Below are 21,406 nucleotides of genomic sequence, written 5' to 3' on the forward strand. Positions count from 1 at the left end.
ACAAAAATAGCAAAGCAGAAAGGACTGGCAATGTATAAGAAGTGAGAGCAGTAATATATCTTTACACAATGCTATATTCCACTTTTTTAACTAGAGCTATGATTTCATTGGCATAAAGAAGACCAGGAATGAAGCTTCTTCTAACAATCCTGCTGTTCTTCCTCAATAACTGCTCTGCAGCTTATTTTAAAAATTTACTGAAGGACTGACAAATTAAGTGACTTTCCCAGAGTAAATAAACAGATACAAACGGTCATTGAATCACAGAGTTAGATCTTCAAGGACTTTTAAGAAAATTGAGATACAAAGAGTCTGGGGTCACACAGACAATATGTGCCAGAAGAGGAACTGAACCAGGGCTTCTTGACTTAAGATCATATTTCTATCCATTCTACCACTCTACTCTTAGGAAAAGTTCCCAGTTTCATGTTCCTCTTAATCTTGTACCACACCCCAATACTTCCTTCAACAAACAGAATCTCCCCCCAAACCCTGAAGTACAGAATATCAATTTTTCTCACCTTTAGGACAATGAATCCACAATTCTCACCCTACTCTAAAACTCCTCAATAGCTTCCCATATCACTTGGCCAAGGAGAGCCTGCTCCAACTCATTGTATGGCATTCATGATACACATGAATGAAAGAAACCTCTGAGGTTTCTTTTGGTTCTAAAACCCTATATGTCAAACCTATAAGTCTTGTTAGCCCCACCTACTTCCTCGAAAACTATAGGATTTTTCCCATACAAAAGCTATTTTTTAAAAGCTACAGGTAATGTTAAAGAATTTAATGCACTAGAAATATCACCAAAGAGGTGTGTGTGTGTGTGTGTGTGTGTGTGTGTGTGTGTGTGTGTGTAAAGACAAGAATTCATGCATAAGGTAGAGATTATTCAGTATGAGGACAGCAATCAAAGATTTGCTCCTCCTAGGAAGAAAAACCTTCAAATCAGGATCACTCCATGAAAAAACTCCAATAAAACACATAGTACCTTCTATCTTCTTATTGTCCTGGTCCTATTCAGAATATTCTTTTAATCAGAGTTTTCCTCAGAGCCAATTTGACATCCTTATTCCTCAGGCTGTAGATCATAGGATTCAGCATAGGCACCACAATGGTGTAGAATAAAGAAGACACTTTCCCTTGGGTCATGGATAGAAGGGAGGAAGGCTTGAGATACATAAATGCTCCTGATCCAAAGAAAAGAGAAACAGCCATTATGTGGGAACTGCAGGTGCTGAAGGCTTTGGACCTGCCCTCTGCGGAGTTGATGCGGAGGATGCTAGAGAGGATTAAAGCATAAGAGATAAAGATGGTGACTGTGGGAACTCCAATGTCAATGCCTACAACAATGAAAACCACTAACTCATTTACACGGGTGCTGGTGCAGGACAGCTCTAGGAGGGGGAGTATATCACACATGTAGTGATTAATAATATTGACATCACAAAAGACTAATCTTAGCATGAAACTTGTATGGGCCATGGCTCCAGAAAACCCCATTACATACACCCCCAACAATAGCAGAGAACAGACTTGGTAGGACATGGTTACATTGTAAAGCAGAGGGTTACAGATAGCAACATAACGATCATAAGCCATAGCTGAAAGAATGAAGGACTCAGAAACCACGAAAAATAGAAAGAAATAAAGCTGAGTCATGCATCCAGAGTAGGAGATGATGTTTTTCTCCGAGACAAAGTTCATCAGCATTTTGGGAGCAATAACAGTAGAGTAACAGAGATCTATGAGGGACAGATTAAAGAGAAAATAGTACATGGGGGTGTGAAGGTGAGAATTCAATCCAATCAAAGTGATTAAGCCCAGGTTCCCCACAACAGTAAGAATATACATCCCTAGGAACAGGAAGAAGAGGGGGAGCTGGAGCTCTGGTTGATCTGTTAACCCCACAAGAATAAATGTAGACACTATGGAGTGATTTCTCATGACCATTCTCTTCTGGGAGTGATCTGCGAGAACAGGAGGAAAAAACACATTTAACTGAGGTCGAGCATTATATGCCCTATTGGCATTCAAAGCCCTCCACCACTTGGTCCATTCCTATCTTTCCAGTTTTCCTCCACATTCCTGCATGCTATGATCCAGACATAATGGCTCATTTGATGTCTTTCACACATGAAGTTCTCCAATTGCCACATCTAGGCCTTTGCACAGACTATCCCGTATGCCTGAAATGTTCTCCCTCTTCATTTCTCCTCGGAAGCTTTGGCTTCTTACAAGTCTCAACTCAAACAACGATAACAATAATTTATCTACTCCCCCATCCCCACCACCAGCTGCTACTATGTTCCAACTACTCTTCATCTCCCACATACCCATTTATGTTTGTGTCTCCACTTTCTACATGGGGAACTTTCCTATTCATGTCTACATCTCCTCTTTCTTAAGACAGGGACTCTCTTTGTTTTTTCTTTGTATCCCCAGAGTTTAGCATAGCAACTAGAACATAATAAGGACTTAATAAATACTTGACTTAATGATCATAAAGTAAAACTATGGTTGGGAGGCTACATCCAGTCCTCTACTGGTCCCCTGGCACTGGTCTCAATGTCAAGAAGACCCAAGTTTAAATCTAGCCTTAGACCTTTATCAGTTGTAGGACTCTAGGTGTTATTTAACCACTGTTTGCCTCAGTTTCCTCAAAAGTAAAATGGAGATAATAATGGCACCTACCTCAGAGGGTATGATGATCAAATGAGATAATATTTGCAAAGTACTTAGTACAGCAGATGGAACACAGTACGTATTTAACAAATGTTTGTTCTCTTCCCTTCCCCGTTCTCTTGTTGCTACCAGAAATCTCAGAGACTCAAAACATTCTTTATTAGATGAAGCATTTCACTGAGTTCCTCCTGACTTTGCCGATATAGTCATATGTATGGACAAACAATATAAGCAGAAGCTGGATTTAGAAGCTCTGATCATTAGCCTTCAATAGCTCTTTACTGCAGGGTTCTTAACCTGGGATCTATAAACTTTTTTTCTAATCATATATTTAATAACAATATAATTTACCTCCTTTATAGTCCTATATATTTTATTTTATGCACATAAAAACATTCTGAAAAGGGGTCTATAAATTTCACCAAACTAGCAAAGAGGTCCATTATACACAAAAAATATTATGTCTTCCTGCTTTACTGGATTCTTGGAGGATGGCAATCATTTCAGAGAAAGAAAAAAATTCCTCTGAGACATTCAGTCACTCCCAGGGTTCACAAAGGAAAATTTCCAAGAGCAAGAAATGGAAAGTACGTCCCCTGCTTTTGGAGAGTCCTCAGGAGCTGAAGCACTGGGTACACCTGGAGGATGCTTGTCTCTTCTCATTGTCCAAGGCACTCTCATGAACTCAATTTAACTCAGTTCGCATTTCCATGAACCCTGGCACCTCATGGTTGTAGATTTGAAAGGAAAAATCAGGAGGAAAAATAGGTCATTCACTCACCTTCCTTCAGCCTTGAACCCTCAGGATGGGGTCTTATTGTCTGGTTACTCTCCTAGTACTAGACCTTCAGTGTTTACAGACTTTGCAATTCCCTTTATGGCTGAGGGAAGTCATATCCCAGACCACCAGAGTTGTTTTGAGTAAGGGATACTGACTTCTGATTTATGACTTTATCTCAAGGATCCTCTGGCTAGGGGTGGAAACAAAACCTACCAAATGTCACTGGAATAACCTAATGATAGGAAAGAGCGTGTTTTATTCTCAGTGTTGCCCTCCCAGGATTAATTTAAGAGGTCAGGCACTTCAGGGAGAAGAAATGGTGTTTGCGTATTGACTTGGGATCATTAAGTGCACATTGGCTGCTTGAGCACTCAGTCTATGCAAACGTTTACTTCCCAGGAGGGATTTCACATCCCCAATGCACAGAAGAAAGGAACGTCACTTGTTTCTCTCCAATTTTCTTCATATAACCAATCAGAAAGCATTTATTATTTATACTTATGCAAACACCATTTCTTCATACAGTAATTCAAGCAAAAGGTGATAAGGGCCAATGTTGGCCATTAGAGTAGAAGAAAGGAAGGGGACAAATGCAATATATGCTGTAGAGGTAAAAAAAAAAAAGTACAGTAGTATTCTAGCTTCAAAAAATATCTCAGGAGGCAGCTAGGTGGTTCAGTGAGTAAGAGTGCCAGCCCCAGAGTCAGGAGGACCAGGATCAGTTCCGGCCTCAGATACTTAACACCCACACAAAAAAAACTGGCCATGTAACCTTGGGCAAGTTACTTTACCCCAATTGCTTCAAAAAATATATCTCAGAGGTCATCAAGTCTACTCTTGTCCCATTCTACAACATATCTCTGAAAAGCAGCCAAAACAATTATGTTTGAATACTTTCAGTCACTGAGAATTCACTTAATTAGGCAACTTACTCTATTTTGAATTGTTCTAATTGTTGGGGGATTCTTTATCTGAAGTCTAAATATCATGCTTCTAGCATAAACCCTTTGGCACTAGTTCTGTCCACTTCACTTTGCAATAATCATAAGGAAACAGGTCACTAAGAAGATAACTGAAACTTCTGAAGCAATATCCTTTGCAGAAGATGATAAAAGGGAGACATTCCCTAAGTGCCACAGGCACATGATCAGGAATAAACCTGGAAAATTTAACAAAGCTAAGTTGCTTAAAACGTTTATGTCTCCTTCATAGGTTTTAATATCTCAATTTAGCACTTTAATCACATATCTTGAATTAGTGGAAAAATATTTATTAAATGATTACTATGTATCAAGTGTCATACTAAACGAAGAGAGTTGCTGCTCTCAAGGAGATCACACTCTAATAGGGACAGACTTTACATAAAAGTTCAGCTTCAAGTCAGTCACAAAGGCCTGAAGTCCTATAGCAAACCTTATGGCAAGAATCATTAGAGTAGATTAACAGGTCAGATACTTCTCAGGGGGTCAGGAGAATATAGAGGCAGGGCAGATGATAAGACCCAGGAGACAGCATTCAGTAGCACAGCAGATGGTAAGACCTAGTAGTCCTCCAACTTTTCCGAAGAGTCAGAGCTATTGACTCCCATCTCATCTTGGTAGTGTGAGAGATCCTGTTTCTCTTCTCAGTTGAGAGTACTTATGGTTTCTAGATGGCTGTGGAGCTCAAGGGAGGAAGTAAAATCCAATGACTGAAGTACTTGTTCATCTAATTGATAGTGATATCATTTGGAAATGGTATATTAGGTCAGGATTAATACAGTGAGCTATGCTGGGACCTGGTCCTACAATAAAGAGTAGACCGATCTTAGAGGACATAGTAGAGAAAGCAGAATCAGAGAGATTTTGGTGAGAGAGAGTTGGTTAACCAATGCAGCCCTACCCAGAAACTTCCTTAGCCCAGAGGGGCTATAAAGAAGCGATTACATGGGGCGGCTAGGTGGCACAGTGAATAAAAGCACTGGCCCCTGAGTTGGGAGGACCTGAGTTCGGTTCTGGCCTCAGATAATTAACACAAAAAAAAACGTGTAACCTTGGGCAAGTTACTTAACCCCAATTGCCCTCCAAAATGCAAAAAAAAAAAAGAAGAAGAAGAAGCGATTACAGAGCTGCCAAGAGTTTCTACAGAAGAACCACATGGCTCCAGAAATGGTAGCAACTAGGGGCAGTGGCGAAGTAGGGAAAGTCCGAAGACAATACCTCCCAGAGAGATGACTCTCTTGGAGAAAAGAGGATCAAGAAGATGGAGACTGCTGCAGAATCCATCTTAACCATTTCCTCTTCTATTAAAGTGAGTTATCCATATTGTGAAGGTACAATAGGAAGAGTTGGCTTTATCAACCCCAAATGCAAAAGATTCTTTTCAAGTGAACCCAAATCCTTAGATAACACTAAAAATCCAGAACATAGTATTGATCCCTAAGCCAAATATTCTTTACAGTGAAGTCTCAATCAGTCATACCACCCATTGCAGGGAAAGGGGAACTCATCTGAGGAAAGGATTGATCGTTTATGAACCCAAGGTAATATTCTGTGAGGCTTGTTTTTTGGGGATTTTGCATTCTTCCGAAGGTATGAAATAGAAGCTACTCTGTATTGGCTTTACCCTGTTGCATGCTATATATTATAAACTAAGTGCCTGAAAAAAGATTAGTGTTCCTTTTTTACACACTTCTGTAAAGACTTTGACACTTAGGCTTCTGTAGGAAACCTAGTAGCATACTGCTGTAGGGATTACTCATGGAACTCAAGATAAAGGTCATAGGTAGAAATATACATTTGGGTGTCACTTATAAAAAGCTAGTTAATTGTTGAAGCCATTATAATTGGCAAGATCTGGGTAGAAGAGATCTCAATAATCACTTAGATCATGAAGTATGAAGAATAAAAAGAAAGTTCAGAGCAAGGACTTGAAAATAATTGTTTGATGTTAAGAATCCCAGTAACTATAATTTCTAACACAACAGAATCTGAATCTATAGCTTCCTACTTTGTTTCCTCCCATAGTTCCTCCCCATAATCATTTTAATACAATTGTCAATCTAATTATAATGTATAAATTTAGAAAATTAAGTTAATTATATATAATTTCTTATTGATCCTATTTTATATTAATAGATTTTGTCCTATAACCATGCTTAAGGCATGGTTCTTTGTCTCTGAACTTAGTTCAGGAACTCAACTGACCTATAATGAGTTAGGATTAAAAATTCAGTCATCCTGTTAATCATTATTCTATTATTGTCTCAAGGAAGTCTGCTATCCTTGGGGGATGCAGGTAGACACCATGGAGTCTGGTATAGTATCTTTACACCACCAAGCTGCCTTTCAAGGATCTCTGATTTACTACCCAAAGAAGGCTGGTCTACTCCCTCTAACCTTGCAGGGAGACTTAAACAATGAATATTTCTTAGTCACAGGAAGGAAGAAGGGGGTTGTTGCTAGTCCCTCATTCCCAACTTCCAACCCATAATATTGTTTTCCACCACCTCAGCTATGTAACCAGTCATGTTGTCCCCAATTCCATGATGTAACCAACCCTGTAACCATGTGTGTTCTTTCTTCACCTACCCTGTTCTGTTCTATTCTTTGTTCTTTGTTTATAAAAAGGAAGTTGAACCTTCATCTCAGGGTCTCCTGGCTAACTGAGGCACTCATCAGACACCTTTATTATAAGATTTGCACCCTATTAATAAATTGCTATCTTGCTCAGAGAATATGTGCCTTAGTCAAATTTCACTTGCATCAACATTTGGCATTAGCCTTAAGGCACTTTGAAGGTATGTCAAGTCAGCATGGTATAGTGGCTACAGAACTGGTCTTAAAACCAGGAAGGCCTGGATTAAAGTTATACCTCTGACAAATACTGCCTATGGGTGTGGGGGTGGGTGGGGTAGTATTTATTAAGCACCTATTATGTACAGGCACTGTGGTAAACACTTTACAAATAATACAGTATTTGATCCTCATAGCAACCCTGGGAGACAGATACTATTATGACTCTTATTTTATAGTTGAGGAAACTGAGGCAGACAGAGTTAAGAGCCTTGCCCAAGACCCCATGGTTAATTAGTGTCTGAGGTTTATTTGAACTCAGGCCTTCCTGATTCCCTGCCCAGCACTCTATTCACTGCACTACCTAGACATCCTTAGAAAGCCACTCAGCCTCTTAGTGGTCTAGTCAGCCCCCTAAAGCTTTAAGTTGGGCATATAGTGACAAACTACATTGATAGAGGGTGTTTCCTGACCTAGCAACTCCCTACACCAGAGAAATCACAATCACAAGTACAGTCTCTTTTCTTACCTCTTTAACTCCTATTTAGGAATTCCCTTTACTCAATGTCTCATTTTCTTCCTTCATTAAGCTAATAATAAAGTATTTGTCCCTATTTACTCCCCTAAAAGCATAGGATTTACTATGCTAAATAACTACAGAATACTATAAGCTTTGAGGACAATGTCAGGAATATGATTATCAAAATCTACTCTCCCATTAGCCCAAGGAAATAAGATTGTCCTGGGTGTAGAGGAAAGAAAAGCATCTACATCTCTTCTCATGTTCTTCCCTTTCCTCAACCACTCTTATAGATATGAGAAAAGAGGTGAAATAAGACATATAGTATGTACTCTTTATATAATGAAAAACAATAACAATGTAAAATATAAAGCAAAATATTTCAGCAAAAGGAAACTGTAGGGAATAACTTCTTTTCAAAAAATAAAAAATATAAAACCACAAAGGTAACTTAAAGGACATTATGTTTTTCTCTTTCCCCCCTTTTGGAAGAAGGATGCAACATGGAAAGACACCTGAAAAACAGTGAAGAACTGAGTATCACAGAAATAACTTCATAAAGAACAATACTCATTGCAAGAACTGAGTAACAACATGTTCTAGTGAGTGCTGACCTCAGAGACAAGTTCAAAAAGTCTCTCTACAAATCAGGGAAGATGGTATGAGGGCAGGGAGAATAGAAATAGAATAAGAACAGTCAAGAATTAGAAAGTAAAGATAAACATTTCTATTTTATGATTCTAATGTTCTTTTTAAAGTTTGCCTTAAATCAGTACTACTCTTAGATCTGGGCAAGCTAAGTCCCCTACCCGACTCTGAACTGCAAACTGCTCTTTGGAGGATCACATTTGTCACAGGTACAAAAAAGTCATTAAAAGAATAATGAAATGTATAGAATAAAACATAATTATGAGTGACCTGCCCAACCAAGCAAATGTTACACTCTTTTGTTTGGGGTTTCTTTTGCTTTTTTTGGAGGGGGGAAGGCAGGGCAATTGGGATAAAGTGACTTACCCAAGGTCACGCAACTAGTAAGTTAAGTGTCTGAGGCCAAATTTGAACTCAAGTCCTCCTGACTCCAGGGATGGTGCTTTATTCACTGCACCACCTAGCCGCCCCATGTTACCTACCCTCTTTTTATGGGATATATTGCATGGTATTTGGGACCATCTGAATACATCTAAATTAAGCCAATGTGAAGGTGGCAGAAACCTGAGTGCCAAGACTGGTAGTGGAATATGGCAGTGGAGAGGAGAAGTGGAAAAAGATCTCCAATTTGGAGCTTAGGTAGTTGGTTGCCACATCTGTGCATGGAGCAAGCTTGCTCAGTCACCATTCCCAACTACAAGATGAGTGACTAGGGCTGACCCAAGTGGGTTTAATTTTCCCTATTCTGAAACCACCACTGCTACCTCCAGAGCTTCAAGACTGGGATAGTAAAGGGGAAAGTCAAACCCTAGTACTTCCTTAGAGTCCTTTACCTGGGCTAAACTCTACTCATCTCAAAACGTCCCACCTCACTTGGAATGCAGGCCTCTCTCTACTATAGCACCTAGCCGAGACATCTCAATCACTATCTTTGAAATCAAATAAACTTGTATTTGTAAACATTCTCTGTTGCTCAGTGTGGGGGGAAGGGTCTTAGAAGAAATAATGAGCATAATCCACAAGAAGACAGATTTCAAGCTGATATAAGGAGCTATCAACAGGCAAACTGATTTAGAGCATGTCAGCCCCAGACATATGCTTGATATATGACCATGACAAGTCATTTAAAGTCTCAGTGTCCTAGGTAGGCCAGGGTTCTCAAGACCATTTTGACAGGGCACCCTATCAGTAAAATATTTTGTTTATTTACAAACTATATGCATATACTAATGTACTAGTGTTACCTTATGAAATAAAATAAAAATATTCTATTATAGAGGAGCTTGCCCAATGGAACAATTGAAATAGAGCAGGAGAGGCAGAGCATTTTGCTCACTAAAACATTAATTTTCAATCTTTAAATATTAAAAGCATACTATGTTCTAAGCAGTTAATCTAAGCAGTTAAGTTATTTTGCTATCCTTTATTTGCTTCTCAGAATTTCTAAAATATTTCATATTGGTTGCTTTAAAATTGTAAGTGTTTTACCTAAATCCCTAATAATTCACAAGTAAACCACTATTCTTCAAATTTGTTTTTAAAATATATCATAATTATTCATTTTACAACTGTGGTAATAAATTTAAATTTTAAAATTATTTTATATAAAGAAAGGGCACATTAACAATTTCCATCAAAGTGCATATCTGCGCTTTGTGTAGGATAGTGTCATCATATTGTACAGGATAGTGTGTTCTGTTGTATGTTATACATTGGGTAGTTTGTGTATAGAGTGTTTTAATTTTTTTACTTTTTATGTTTCTGTGCATTTAAACTGTTGTAAACAATAATGCAAAAAACAAGATCCAGTACAACTTTAAAAGGAAAATATTATTATAAATGTGTAGCAACAATTAAAATGTTATACTTGATTTCATTTTTACTAAATTATAATTTTGATGTACTTTTCAAATTTAATACAAAGTTATTGTTTTTAATTTCAGTAAATATAGATTTATATTTTCTGAGGTTTCAAAAATAGGGCATAATAAAATGTTAAAACAATATTAACTTTCCATTCTCAAAATAACAATCTAAACTTTAGTGTAAAATATAAAAAAAAAATCCTTAAAATTATCTATTTCATGAAGACAAATGTTATTAGGGCCTTCTATTGAAGGCATTTTTTCATGCAAAATGTGCTGAAACAGAATTTTAATACATGGTAAAGTTTTTATTCACTGTATTTTATTCTTTGACACATGCTATTACACAAAGGGGAATGTTTTCAGTTTTTTATTACTAAATGTGTATTACTGGGGAGTGGTAGTAGGCTGTTTGGTGTATTCTAACTTTTGGCTATAAGCTATCAAATAGTGTTGAAAACAGTCTCAGAAAATGAAGCTACTGATATTTGTGACAGGCTGAGAGACTGCAGGCAATGTTTGAGTGAGGTGAGCTTGCACAGTATAAACCATCTTCCTGATTGTATATGTAAATGTATATGTATTTGTATGTGTATGTGTATGTGTGTCTGTGTGTGTGTGATGAGTAGTGTTGGGTGGGAGGAATTCATTGTTTAACCCTCAGTGGTTGTTACAGTTCTGAGCAGCTATGCTGTGAAGAGCTGTAACATTAGTGGTCATGTGGCCTAAAATAGTCAAATTTAGACAGTCATTTCTCCTCTATAAAGTTTGGTGTTTTAAAAACAAAATATTTCATATGAAAAGGTGAAAGTCATAAGCTAAATATTCTAAATCTCCAATGATAAATCAGTATGCCTCACATGAAATTTGTAATACATTTTAATCAATTGTTAATATAAAAACCAGTCCCAGAAAAATTTATTTACCTGATCCCTGCATATTTTAGAGGAGGCCCTGCTTTAAAGAGTCATCTTTGAATGAAGTATTTGCAGTTTACAAGTAGATAATGTTAGAACTTAAAGAAACTTAATCTTCAGTTGGGCCAAACTCTTTATTTCACAGATAAAGAAATAGAGGAAAAGTTGAAGTGGCTTCTCCAAATTCACACACAGAGCAGGTCATCTTGACTCCCAGTCCAGGGCCCTTTCCCTTATACCATACTTACCCTTAGTCATTTAAAACAAAGCAATATAATATGATGTTTTTAAGGTCCCAGGATTATAAATATTGGTAGTCAGGATTAGGGAGCCCCCATCTTGAATTTGAGAGAAGGCATGTCAGATCATGGGACAATGACACACTACTGTCATTCCATGGTACATAGTTAAACTTCAAAGTTAGTGATACAGGGGTTAACATAAGATTTATGCTTCCAAAATAAATATAAAATTGCAGGGGCATTTAATTTTAGGAGCAGCAATGACCCTACTTCAAAACTTTCACTTTGGATTCTGCTACTCTAAAGTTAACAAATAAATCCAATTCCTGCTTTTAAGCCTTTGTGTAAATAATGCAAATAGAGACCAACCAATTTCTTGGTAGCCTTTCCCATAAGACAGGATCTCCTGAGATCCTGTTGGAGATGAGGACCTTGGTGATTAATTAAAATTTAGATTTGCTGAGGGAGTCATGAAAGGTTCTTATTTGAGTATTTCAAAACACAAGAAAAGTTCCTGTGAATTTATCTTAATTCTAACTACATTGCCACTGGGATTTTATTCAGAAAGATTCAAACTAGAATGTCCTCACTGAGGTTACGCTAACCCTTTCACAGGTACTATCTCCAGTGGAAAAGTAGAGTAAGTCTAAGGGAAAGGCACAACCTTCCTAGGTCATGATCATTATGCTCTCTCTATGTTCCCCATTACAGGCTAAAATCTCTTTGACTTGCCCATACTATGAGTAATTTAAATACATAAAAATCACATTGTAAGGGAAAACTCTGAAAATTCAGAGCTATTTCTACTTGGAATGGACTGATATAGCTTAGTTGGCCATCTCTTGAGTTCTTCAAGTGAAGGCTGGATGACCAGCTTTAGGGAATACTATAGACAAAATTAGTCTTCAAGGTGCCTCACAGTTATGAGATTCTATGCTTCTATTAAACATTAATGCTACTTCTAGACATCCAATTGTATTGTAACTAAAAATCATCAAAAAATCATTTTGGTATTGTTTTAAAAATGGAAAAATAGATCAATGGAGCAAACTAGACAAGGAGAATCAGAAATAACCAAACCCAATAACATAGTGTTCAATAAATCCAAAAACTTAGGAATGAGCAATAACTTAGGAACAAACTTCCTATTTGATAAAAACTATTTGGAAAACTGAAAAGAAATATAGCAGAAATTAGATTTGATACCAACAATTTGCACCATATTCTGTGATAAATATAAAGTGAATATAAAACCTGAATATTAAAAATAATATCATCAAAAAGCAAAAGGAAAAGTAATCCTACCCCTTTCACAGCCATGAGTAGGAGATTTATTCTTAACCAAATAAGAGATATACAATAGATGAAATAGATAATTTTGATTATACTAAATCAACAAGATTTAGAAAAAAAAAATAAAGATTTAAACAAAATTCTAAGATAAGAATGTAAATAGATAAATAGGGAAAATGTATTAAATTTCTCAGACAAGGTTTTACTTTCTAAGATATTTAAGGAAACTAATAAAAATATAGAAAACTAAAAGCCATCTTCCAATAGATAAGTCATCAAAGGATGTGAACAGGGACTTCTCAAAAGAGCTGCGAACAATAATTATATGAAAGAATGCTCCAGATCACAAATAAGTGAAACACAATTCAAAACAACACAGGTTTCACTTCATACCCAATAAATTGGCAAAGATGACCAAAAAAATGAGAATAGTCAATGTTGAAGGAATTGCAGAAAGACAGGAACTCTAGTGCATTGTGAGTGGAGCTGTAAATTAGTACAACCATTCTGGAAAGCAATTAAATACTTCCTGAATTAATGAATAAATTACCCAGGCAACTCAAGAGCTATTAACTCATTTTACCAAAAATGGAGAGGAAAAAAAAATACAAGCAGCTATATTAAGAAATTTTGGAGGCATTGGGTACGGATTATTTTAGGAAAGGTTGGGCTTTGAAGGTGAGGAGACAGTAGCTGGATGAAGTTAAGGGTCAAAAGAATGCTATTTTTAGGATTGGGGATTGTTTGTAGAAAGATAGAAACCTCATCCTGGAGTTTGTAGCAGCAAGCACCCTAGCACCTCCAGGATGGCTGCCAACACAGGTTCTTAGATCTGCTTTTCTAAAGGAAAGCAACTCAAAATGGGTTAACAATCTTGCTTTAATCAAACATATGTCATTTACCTAGTTCAGGGGGAAAAGATCAGCACCCGGAACTTCAGAGAATACAAACAAGTTACAAGCAGAAGTCACAAGCAGACAGAGAAACAGATCAGCAGACAGGCTTCCAACTGTCTGACCATTACATCAATACCTAGTCAGTTACCACAGGGGGAAGCACCAATATCTGGGTTTTCAAAGCCAGGGGTCTCAACAGCTGCCCAGAGTCTAATCTGGTCAAATAACACAAATCTTCTCAAAGTAAGCCCCAAAACAAAATCTCACATCAGGGTATAAATAGCCTTCTTCTGGCTCAGAGAATGGCACAACCCTCTTGACCCACTGCCCAATCACAAAGTATCAAGGCATAGGCATTTCTGAAGAACAAGTCTCCTGCCACAGGCCCCAGGTAACCACATTCAGCCTATTAGGGGGCAGAGTATATTTTCAAATCAAGGAAGGTTCTCAGAGTCACTTAAGCCTATCAAAGGGACTAGGGGCAGGGAAGATCTTAAATTCCCATTCCCATAACAGAGTTCAAGGCTTTCTGCAATATGTCTGCAGCCTAAATTTCCAGTCTTATCTCACATTACTCTACTTTATATGATTTATATTCTAATCCAACTATATTACTCTCCCCCATCTGTTTTTATCCTGTACTTTTTTATCCCAGTGCCATACCCCATGCCTGGAATGATCTTTAAATGTTACCTCTTCCTTATATCCTTCCTACATCCATCCAGGCAAATATGATGTGTCTCTCCTTAAATTTCTCACAGCACTTTGCTTGAACCTCTACGTTAATTCTTTCCCTTCAAAATAACTGTTCACAAATTGATGGAATTAGAACAGACCGGAGGGATCATGTAATTCAATTAAAAGGATTGCCTTTTCAATGTTCCTGATAAGTAGTCAATCATCCAGTTTCCACCTTATGATTTCTCAAAGCAGTTCATCATGATTTTGGATAGTTTTAATTATTATTCCCAGAGCAACCCTAACAATGTCAATGCCCAACCCCAGAACACCAATCCTGCTTCCAGTTTAGTCCTTTAAGCCATCATGGAAAGAAATAACTCTTATATGTAAAGAGCCCTTCATCCCTAACACTAACAGTCAGCCAACTGCTACCAAAGAGTAGCCCAAGAGCTCTAGGAATAGCAAGTAGCACAACCCAAACCACCAGCCCTGATTCCAACCTAGTCCCCATACCCAAAGTCTAGGGCAGCAATCCTTGTGGAAATGCAATCTGGCAATTGTCTTTACAGGTGCTGTAGTCCCTCTATCTTTAGCAACCATATTTACCAAACACCATTAAAATAAACTCAAAGCTCTTGGCACTGTCAAATGGCTCATCATCAGAAACAAAATTTTATTAGTGGAAATAATATTAAATAAGATACTTTGACACTATACCTAGGAACCACAAAGCCTTTTGGTCTTAGGGTACAGTTCTCAGGTAATACAGGTTCAATATGGGAATAAAATGAGACACTCACAGACCATTCAACAGTTAACAAAAGACGTTTATTTAGCCATAGAGGGGGAAGGATGTCCAATAAGGATATCTATCAAACACACCATTACTTCATTCAGCTAAACAAATTTTCCCTGCCTCTGAGTTGTCCACAAAGCTCTATCAGTTACAGCTCAGAGCTGAAGACCTCTGTGACTATTTTTATTTAAATGACTTAGACATCACATCAGCTAACCAAATCCTCAGTCCTAACAGCCAGTCAAGCCTGAGGACAGTCTCAATATCTTTTAAGAAAAAACTAGGCAGCTAGGTGGTACAATGAATAGAGAGCACTATCCCTGGAGTCAGGAGGACCTGAGTTCAACTCTGGACTCAGATACTTAACACTAGCCATGTGACCTTGGGCAAGTCACTTAACCCCAACTGCACTGTCTTCCCCCCTCAAAAAAAAATAAAAACAAAGCTAAAACTAGACCAAGCTACATAGGAGAGACTTAAGAACTACCCCAACTATACCAGTCTAAGGACTATATGTTCACTGGACTCTTACCACTTTCTCTGTTTTCTTTGTTACAACTCCATCCTCTTTCCAAATTCCTTATAGTCGATGTTCCCAGTGTCTATTCATGAGGTTTCTTTTCACTCCACACTGTCCTCTTTGGCAATTTCTTTTGGTCCCACTACTTACATTATTGTCCTGTCTTCTCTACCAAACTCACAGCATAAAATCTCCAAACGCCCGAAAATACATCTACTTATATGTCACCCTAGAACCTCAAACCTCAAAACATATAAGACCAAGAATATTTTCCTTTCCCTGAGGCCTGTTCCTCATTCTTACTTCATTATTTCTGTCATCAGTACCATCATTCAACATATATCCCATGTTTAAAACCTTGCTGTTTGCTGTTTATGGCACCCTTCTTGAAAGGGAAGGGCATATTTCCTCCTCCCCCACAGACAGGAAGAGCAGCCTAGACCCATATAGACTCTGAGGCTTTTAATTTTCTCTCATTTCCCATTGCCAAAGAAATTGTCACATGGATCTGGGATGTAAACAGGACTTAGTGAAACACACAGAAAAAAAGTTAAATCCAAGAGAGTTAAAGGAAGGAGAATTTGGCTCTGTGGCAGTGGTAGCAAAGCTGAAAATAGTTGACAGTGGTCTTGTACCAGCACCAATGGTTTACCCTCTCAGGCCCTAGGGGAGTGTAACGGAAATGCAAATTTGAAGATCTTCCCTGCCCCTAGGCTAAAGTGCACCTGGAGCCTGGAGTAGGAGGCTTGTTTTTTCAGTAGATACTTTTTGATTGGCCAGTGAGTCAATAAGGTTGTTACATTCTCTGAGCCAGGAGAAGGCTATATAAGCCCTGATGTGTAGCTTTGTTTGGGGGCTCACTTTGAGAAGTGTTCTGTGATTTGATCAGATGAAACTCTGGGAAGTCGTTGTTGAGAGCCCCCTCCCCCCCACCCCCCATCCCCCCACCCCCGCCCCTGGCTTTGAAAAACCCAGATGTTGATTTGGTATGGATGTAATGGTTGGACAGTTTGGAAACTGTCTATTTGATCTGTTTCTCTATCTTGATAATTCTGTCTGTATATTCTGAAGTTCGGGGTGCTGACCTTTTCCCCCTGAACTAGGTAAAGGATACATATTTGACTGATTAAAGTAAGCTTGTTAACCCATTTTGAGTTGCTTTCCTTTAACAAAGCAGATCCAAGAACCTGTGTTCGCAGCCACCCTGGGGATGCTGGGGTGCTTGCCGCTACAGGGAGAAATAAAAACAATGGGACGATCTGAAAAGTATAAAGATTGCTTTTTTTTCAGCTCAAACAAGTGACCAGAGCTCTAGTAAACATAAAAGTTGAAGGGAATATGGAAGAATTTACTTCTTTTCTTTTTTTTTTTTTAATAAGCAATCGGGGTTAAGTAACGTGCTCAAGGTTACAGGGCCAGTTATTTTTGGGTGTGGTGCTGAGTGTCTGAGCCCGGGATTTGATCCAGGTCATGCCGACACTGGAGCCAGTGCTCTTACTCGCTGAGCCACCTGGCCACCCCGAGAATTTACTTCTTTATCCCTGTCATTATACCATCCTTCAGCTGGGTGTGCCTGGCACCAGTTTTTGAGTTCATTTCTTTATTTGGCATGTTGGTTGGTTGCTGTTTTTTTTTTAATTCACATAGTCTTAGTGCTAATAGATATCTACAGTTGACCCAGATATAAATTTTTTTGTATTATAAGAATGCAGTAATAGTGCTGGTAGTTTTAGCCACAGAAGAACATTGACTTGCAAACCTTCTTCCTAGTTAAGGCCTGGGAATTCCAGTCCCTGGTCCATTTTCAAAGAATCTCTCTCTGATTATAGGCATACAGATCATAAGACACAGCCAGCATAGTGGAAAATTATTAGCTTTCAAAAGCAGAATTTTTAACAATCTTTTTTTTTTTAGTTCCAAATTCACTCCTTCCCCCACCTTCCTCCCTGAGATGCTAAGCAATTTGATATGTTATATACGTGCAATCATGCAACACATATTTCCATATTAGTCATGCTGTGAAAGAAAACACAGACCCCCCTTTTCCCCCACCAAAAATATCCTCTAAACATTTTTATACATTGATCCCCTAGTGTTACATTTGGCTCTTCACTCTCCTTCCCCTCTCAGCCAATCAGTTACGAAGTCTCACTGATATCAAAACTATCTGGTACTAGGCAAAAATTCGATCATTGGAACAGAATAATGATTCTATAAATATAACTAAATATATAGAAAAGGTTAATGTTTTTTATATACCTGTTTGTGCTCAACGTTAGAGAAAAGAATCATTCATTATTCAGTCAATGCTGTTAAGAAAACTGTGTAGCAATATGGCAAAAAAAAATAAATTTAGATCTGTATCTGATACCATTTGTCACAGCTTTATCTGTATCAACAAGTTAACCTTTTAGAAGTTAAAAGAAAAATATATTTATCCCAAATGCAGGCAGGAAATAAATTCTTATTTATCCAAGAAATTAAAGAAATTACTGGGTCAAGGCAGACAAACTTGTACATTTACTTTCATTACACAATAAGACAAAACTCAAAAGTTATGGGGGGAAAAGAGATTTGGAGGAAAGTTCATATAAAACTAACAAACCTGACAATTGGATTTGAGCTCAGAGGTTGATTCCAACTTATATCTTAACATTAAGAATTCTCTCTACCACCATTCATGGAAAGTCATCATCCAGGCTTCACTTAAAGACCTCCAGTAAAGGGATATTGAGCATCTTGGGAGAGCAAATCTATCTTTATTATCTTAGAATCTGCCCATTCCACTCCTGGATAGCTTTTATTATAAAGAGAATCTTAATTAGCTTCTTTGCAACTTTCACCCATCATTCCTGATTCTCTCTCTTGTGTTAGAACAACTTTAATCACTTTTTCCACATCATGACCCTTCAAGTACTTAGGTAAACAGATTGGTCATCATGGCCCCCATCACTTTTCTTTTATACAAGTTAACATCACCAAATTCTTAGTGATCCTCCTATGACATCAATTTTCATGGGACAAATCAGGGGAAAAAAACCACACTAACGACTTATGTGGAACCAATATACATTTATACAGGCAAATTCCAAATTCCATTTGACAAACAGTCACAGGATATGAATAGTCATCACAAGATATTAAATAGAAATGAATGTTTAGCCACATTAATAATAAAGAAATTCAAAATAAAAGAAGTACCCCATTTCTCACCACTAATGCTCTATACCAGTGCTTCATTGTGATTGTAGAAGTGAAACTGATTCTCCATAGGTTACGCCAGTAAGCAAAGATTTTGGAAGATCCCACCAAGCCGAAAAGTCATTGAACATAGACCCTGTAATGAATCATATACCAGTTATCCAAGGACTAACCTAGCCAACTCCCAGGAAGCTCATCAACAGGTTGTATGGAGAATGATTGATTTTCTGGCCACAGAACTTTTGAAGAGTATCTACTAAGTTATAATAGGATTGCAAATCTGCATCAATGGAAGGAGCACTACTGCCAATAAATTATAGCTCCTTGAAGTGTTGAAGTATAAATTATCACCTCATAATCATCTCATTTTCAGAAATAAATAACTTAATTTTGACATGGCTATGAAGAAAAGCTACACTAACACATTTCTGATGACATTATGAACTAGTACCATCTTTCTGGAGACTGCTTGAGCAAGTACACAAGAAGATTCATAAATGACCATACATAACTTTTGACCCAATAATCCTATTATTGATAATAAACCCTCAAAGAATTAAAGATGATCAGAGAAGAAAACTACCTGTAGAAAGTTGCTTATAGTTGTTATGTTGTATTTTTTAAAACCTGTAAAGAGCCTAAACAAATGATAATTGGATAATAGTTAGCTGCATGGCTAATCGGGACTTAAAGTGAACTTATCCAGAATGAGGTTGCTGGGACAATAAGTGCCCTAGAAAAGCCTAAAGAATAAGAACAAGAGAGGAAACAAAAAAGAAACCCAAATTATTGAGTCAGGAAGCTCAGTACAAGGAAACTGGGTCCAGGAGCTTAAATATCAGGAGATTCCTCTAAGCAAAGACTGAGGAGTGGGAATAGGGGAAATAGATCAAGTCATTGGACCATTTCAAGCTAAAGACAGTGGACCTGAGTTTCAAATGGGAGGAATAATCTGCTTAACCAGAAAGCTGAGTGGAAAAAGAGATCTTAGTCTAAGACTAGGTATAGGAGTAAAATGAACTATCAAGGCAAACATTACATATCTCTGTGCAAAAACTATACTGAAAATACTTTAAAACATAGGTTCTGGTTAATAAACACAACCCCTATAAGAAAGTAAGCTATAAAATTACTATATGCTTTGTATTCTTATGAGTAGAAGCCTTTGCCTTGACCACAATAAGAAAGGAACTCTCTTCCACTGGAGCATAGGCATCAGACTCAAGAGTCTTGGTCCTAGCTCTGGTCAGCAGTCTGTGACTGGAGAATTCCCTATCACTGAGACAAGGGGTTCAGACCCTCAGACCTTATTCTCTTCAGTAAAGGCAAGAAGTACTGTACACAAAAGTATGAAAGCCCTAGTCCTAGCCTTGGTTCGTGCTGCATTGATCTAAGGAGGAAGGACTTGTCTATCACTGAAGCATGAGGTTCAGTGACCTGGCCCTTCCTTTCTCTGGGAAAAAAAAACAGAAGGTGGCAGTGAGGCTATGTCCCTTACTCTGGCAGAGGTACAGTTGCCCAAAAACTTAATCTCAGCGTTGGTCAGTGGATCATGAGCTACCTGTGGCACAAACTTGGTTTATTAGCCATCCAGTTTGTTTGATTAGATTCTAATAGAAAGGGACAACTCACAGAGTCATTTCAGAATCAAAGTGCATGCTGACACTTAACACTACCAGAGGTCAGTGATGGATACAAACAAGATCCAGAAACCAGTGGCACAAACAGCAAAACTATAGGATGGAAAAGTGATAATCTCTATGCTATGGAAAAGTCAATCCCTGGGTATCAGCTGAGGGTGGGAGACAACTATGCTGTCAAAAAGTTATCAGCAATTATTCTATCGAGATTTGAGTAAGGTTTTTATAGGGTTCTTCAAAGACATCCCCCTGCCCATCTTGCATAGTGATGGCAGCCTAGCTTCCCAGTGCAAGGTAAGCAAAAATCCACCCAATGTGATCAACTTGACCATCTCAGGCAGTGGTGCCTTCTCCCAGGTGCAGATTAAATGAAAGCCTGCCAAATGTTATGACCATGGCCATCTCAACAATGATGGACTTATGCTAAGAAAGAGGCTAGGATATGATAGTTTATCAGGATATATAATCAGGAAAGGCCAAGGCATGGGCAAAAGGGGAAAACTCAAGTACGAAATAGAATAATGGAAATGTTATATACCTCTTCTTCCCTCGTGATATGGATTTGTTCTGCTAGATCTCTATATTTGGAAAATTTTTAATTCCACATTGCTTCGAGGTGATAAATATTCAGTATGGTGACATAAATTAAAACCATTCTTCTTAAACACATATTATTCAAAATTATGTGCAAGAGACTATGGGCACAATTTTATCTGTGACAATGCTTCAGTTTTCATAAAATTTATTTCTTAAATTCTCAAGGATAATGGATAACTGGAGTAAAAAGTTTTGTTGTCTCTTCACAAAGGATAGTAAGCTTCTGGTGTATAATTCTGGCCACCTGTTCATTTCTTTCTAGGTTTTTTTTCTAAGTACTAAGTTTTTACAATCAACAGTGATGTATTTTTAACTGTTTCTACCATTCCTTTGCATAATCTGAATTAA

General features: G+C 37.7%; 1 protein-coding gene across 2 annotated transcripts; it reads right to left on the reverse strand.

The window, feature by feature from the left end:
* Positions 1-1,023: 1,023 nt before the first annotated feature.
* Positions 1,024-4,315, reverse strand: LOC138155362 (olfactory receptor 8B8-like). 2 transcript variants are annotated; one of them, XM_069080572.1, is made up of 2 exons: positions 4,305-4,315; positions 1,024-1,945 (listed from the first exon to the last, which is right to left on the reverse strand). In XM_069080572.1, the coding sequence occupies exons 1-2, from the start codon at positions 4,313-4,315 to the stop codon at positions 1,024-1,026; spliced, it is 933 nt and encodes a 310-aa protein (XP_068936673.1). The 2 variants fall into 2 exon arrangements, with proteins under 2 accessions (XP_068936673.1, XP_068936672.1); XM_069080571.1 differs by lacking the exon at positions 4,305-4,315 and having other exon boundaries at positions 1,024-2,303.
* Positions 4,316-21,406: the final 17,091 nt, after the last annotated feature.

Source organism: Petaurus breviceps, unplaced genomic scaffold, assembly GCF_028583685.1.
Source record: "Petaurus breviceps papuanus isolate PSGF00001 unplaced genomic scaffold, PetGlider_PUasm1.0 91133, whole genome shotgun sequence".
Taxonomy (NCBI): Eukaryota; Metazoa; Chordata; class Mammalia; order Diprotodontia; family Petauridae; genus Petaurus; species Petaurus breviceps.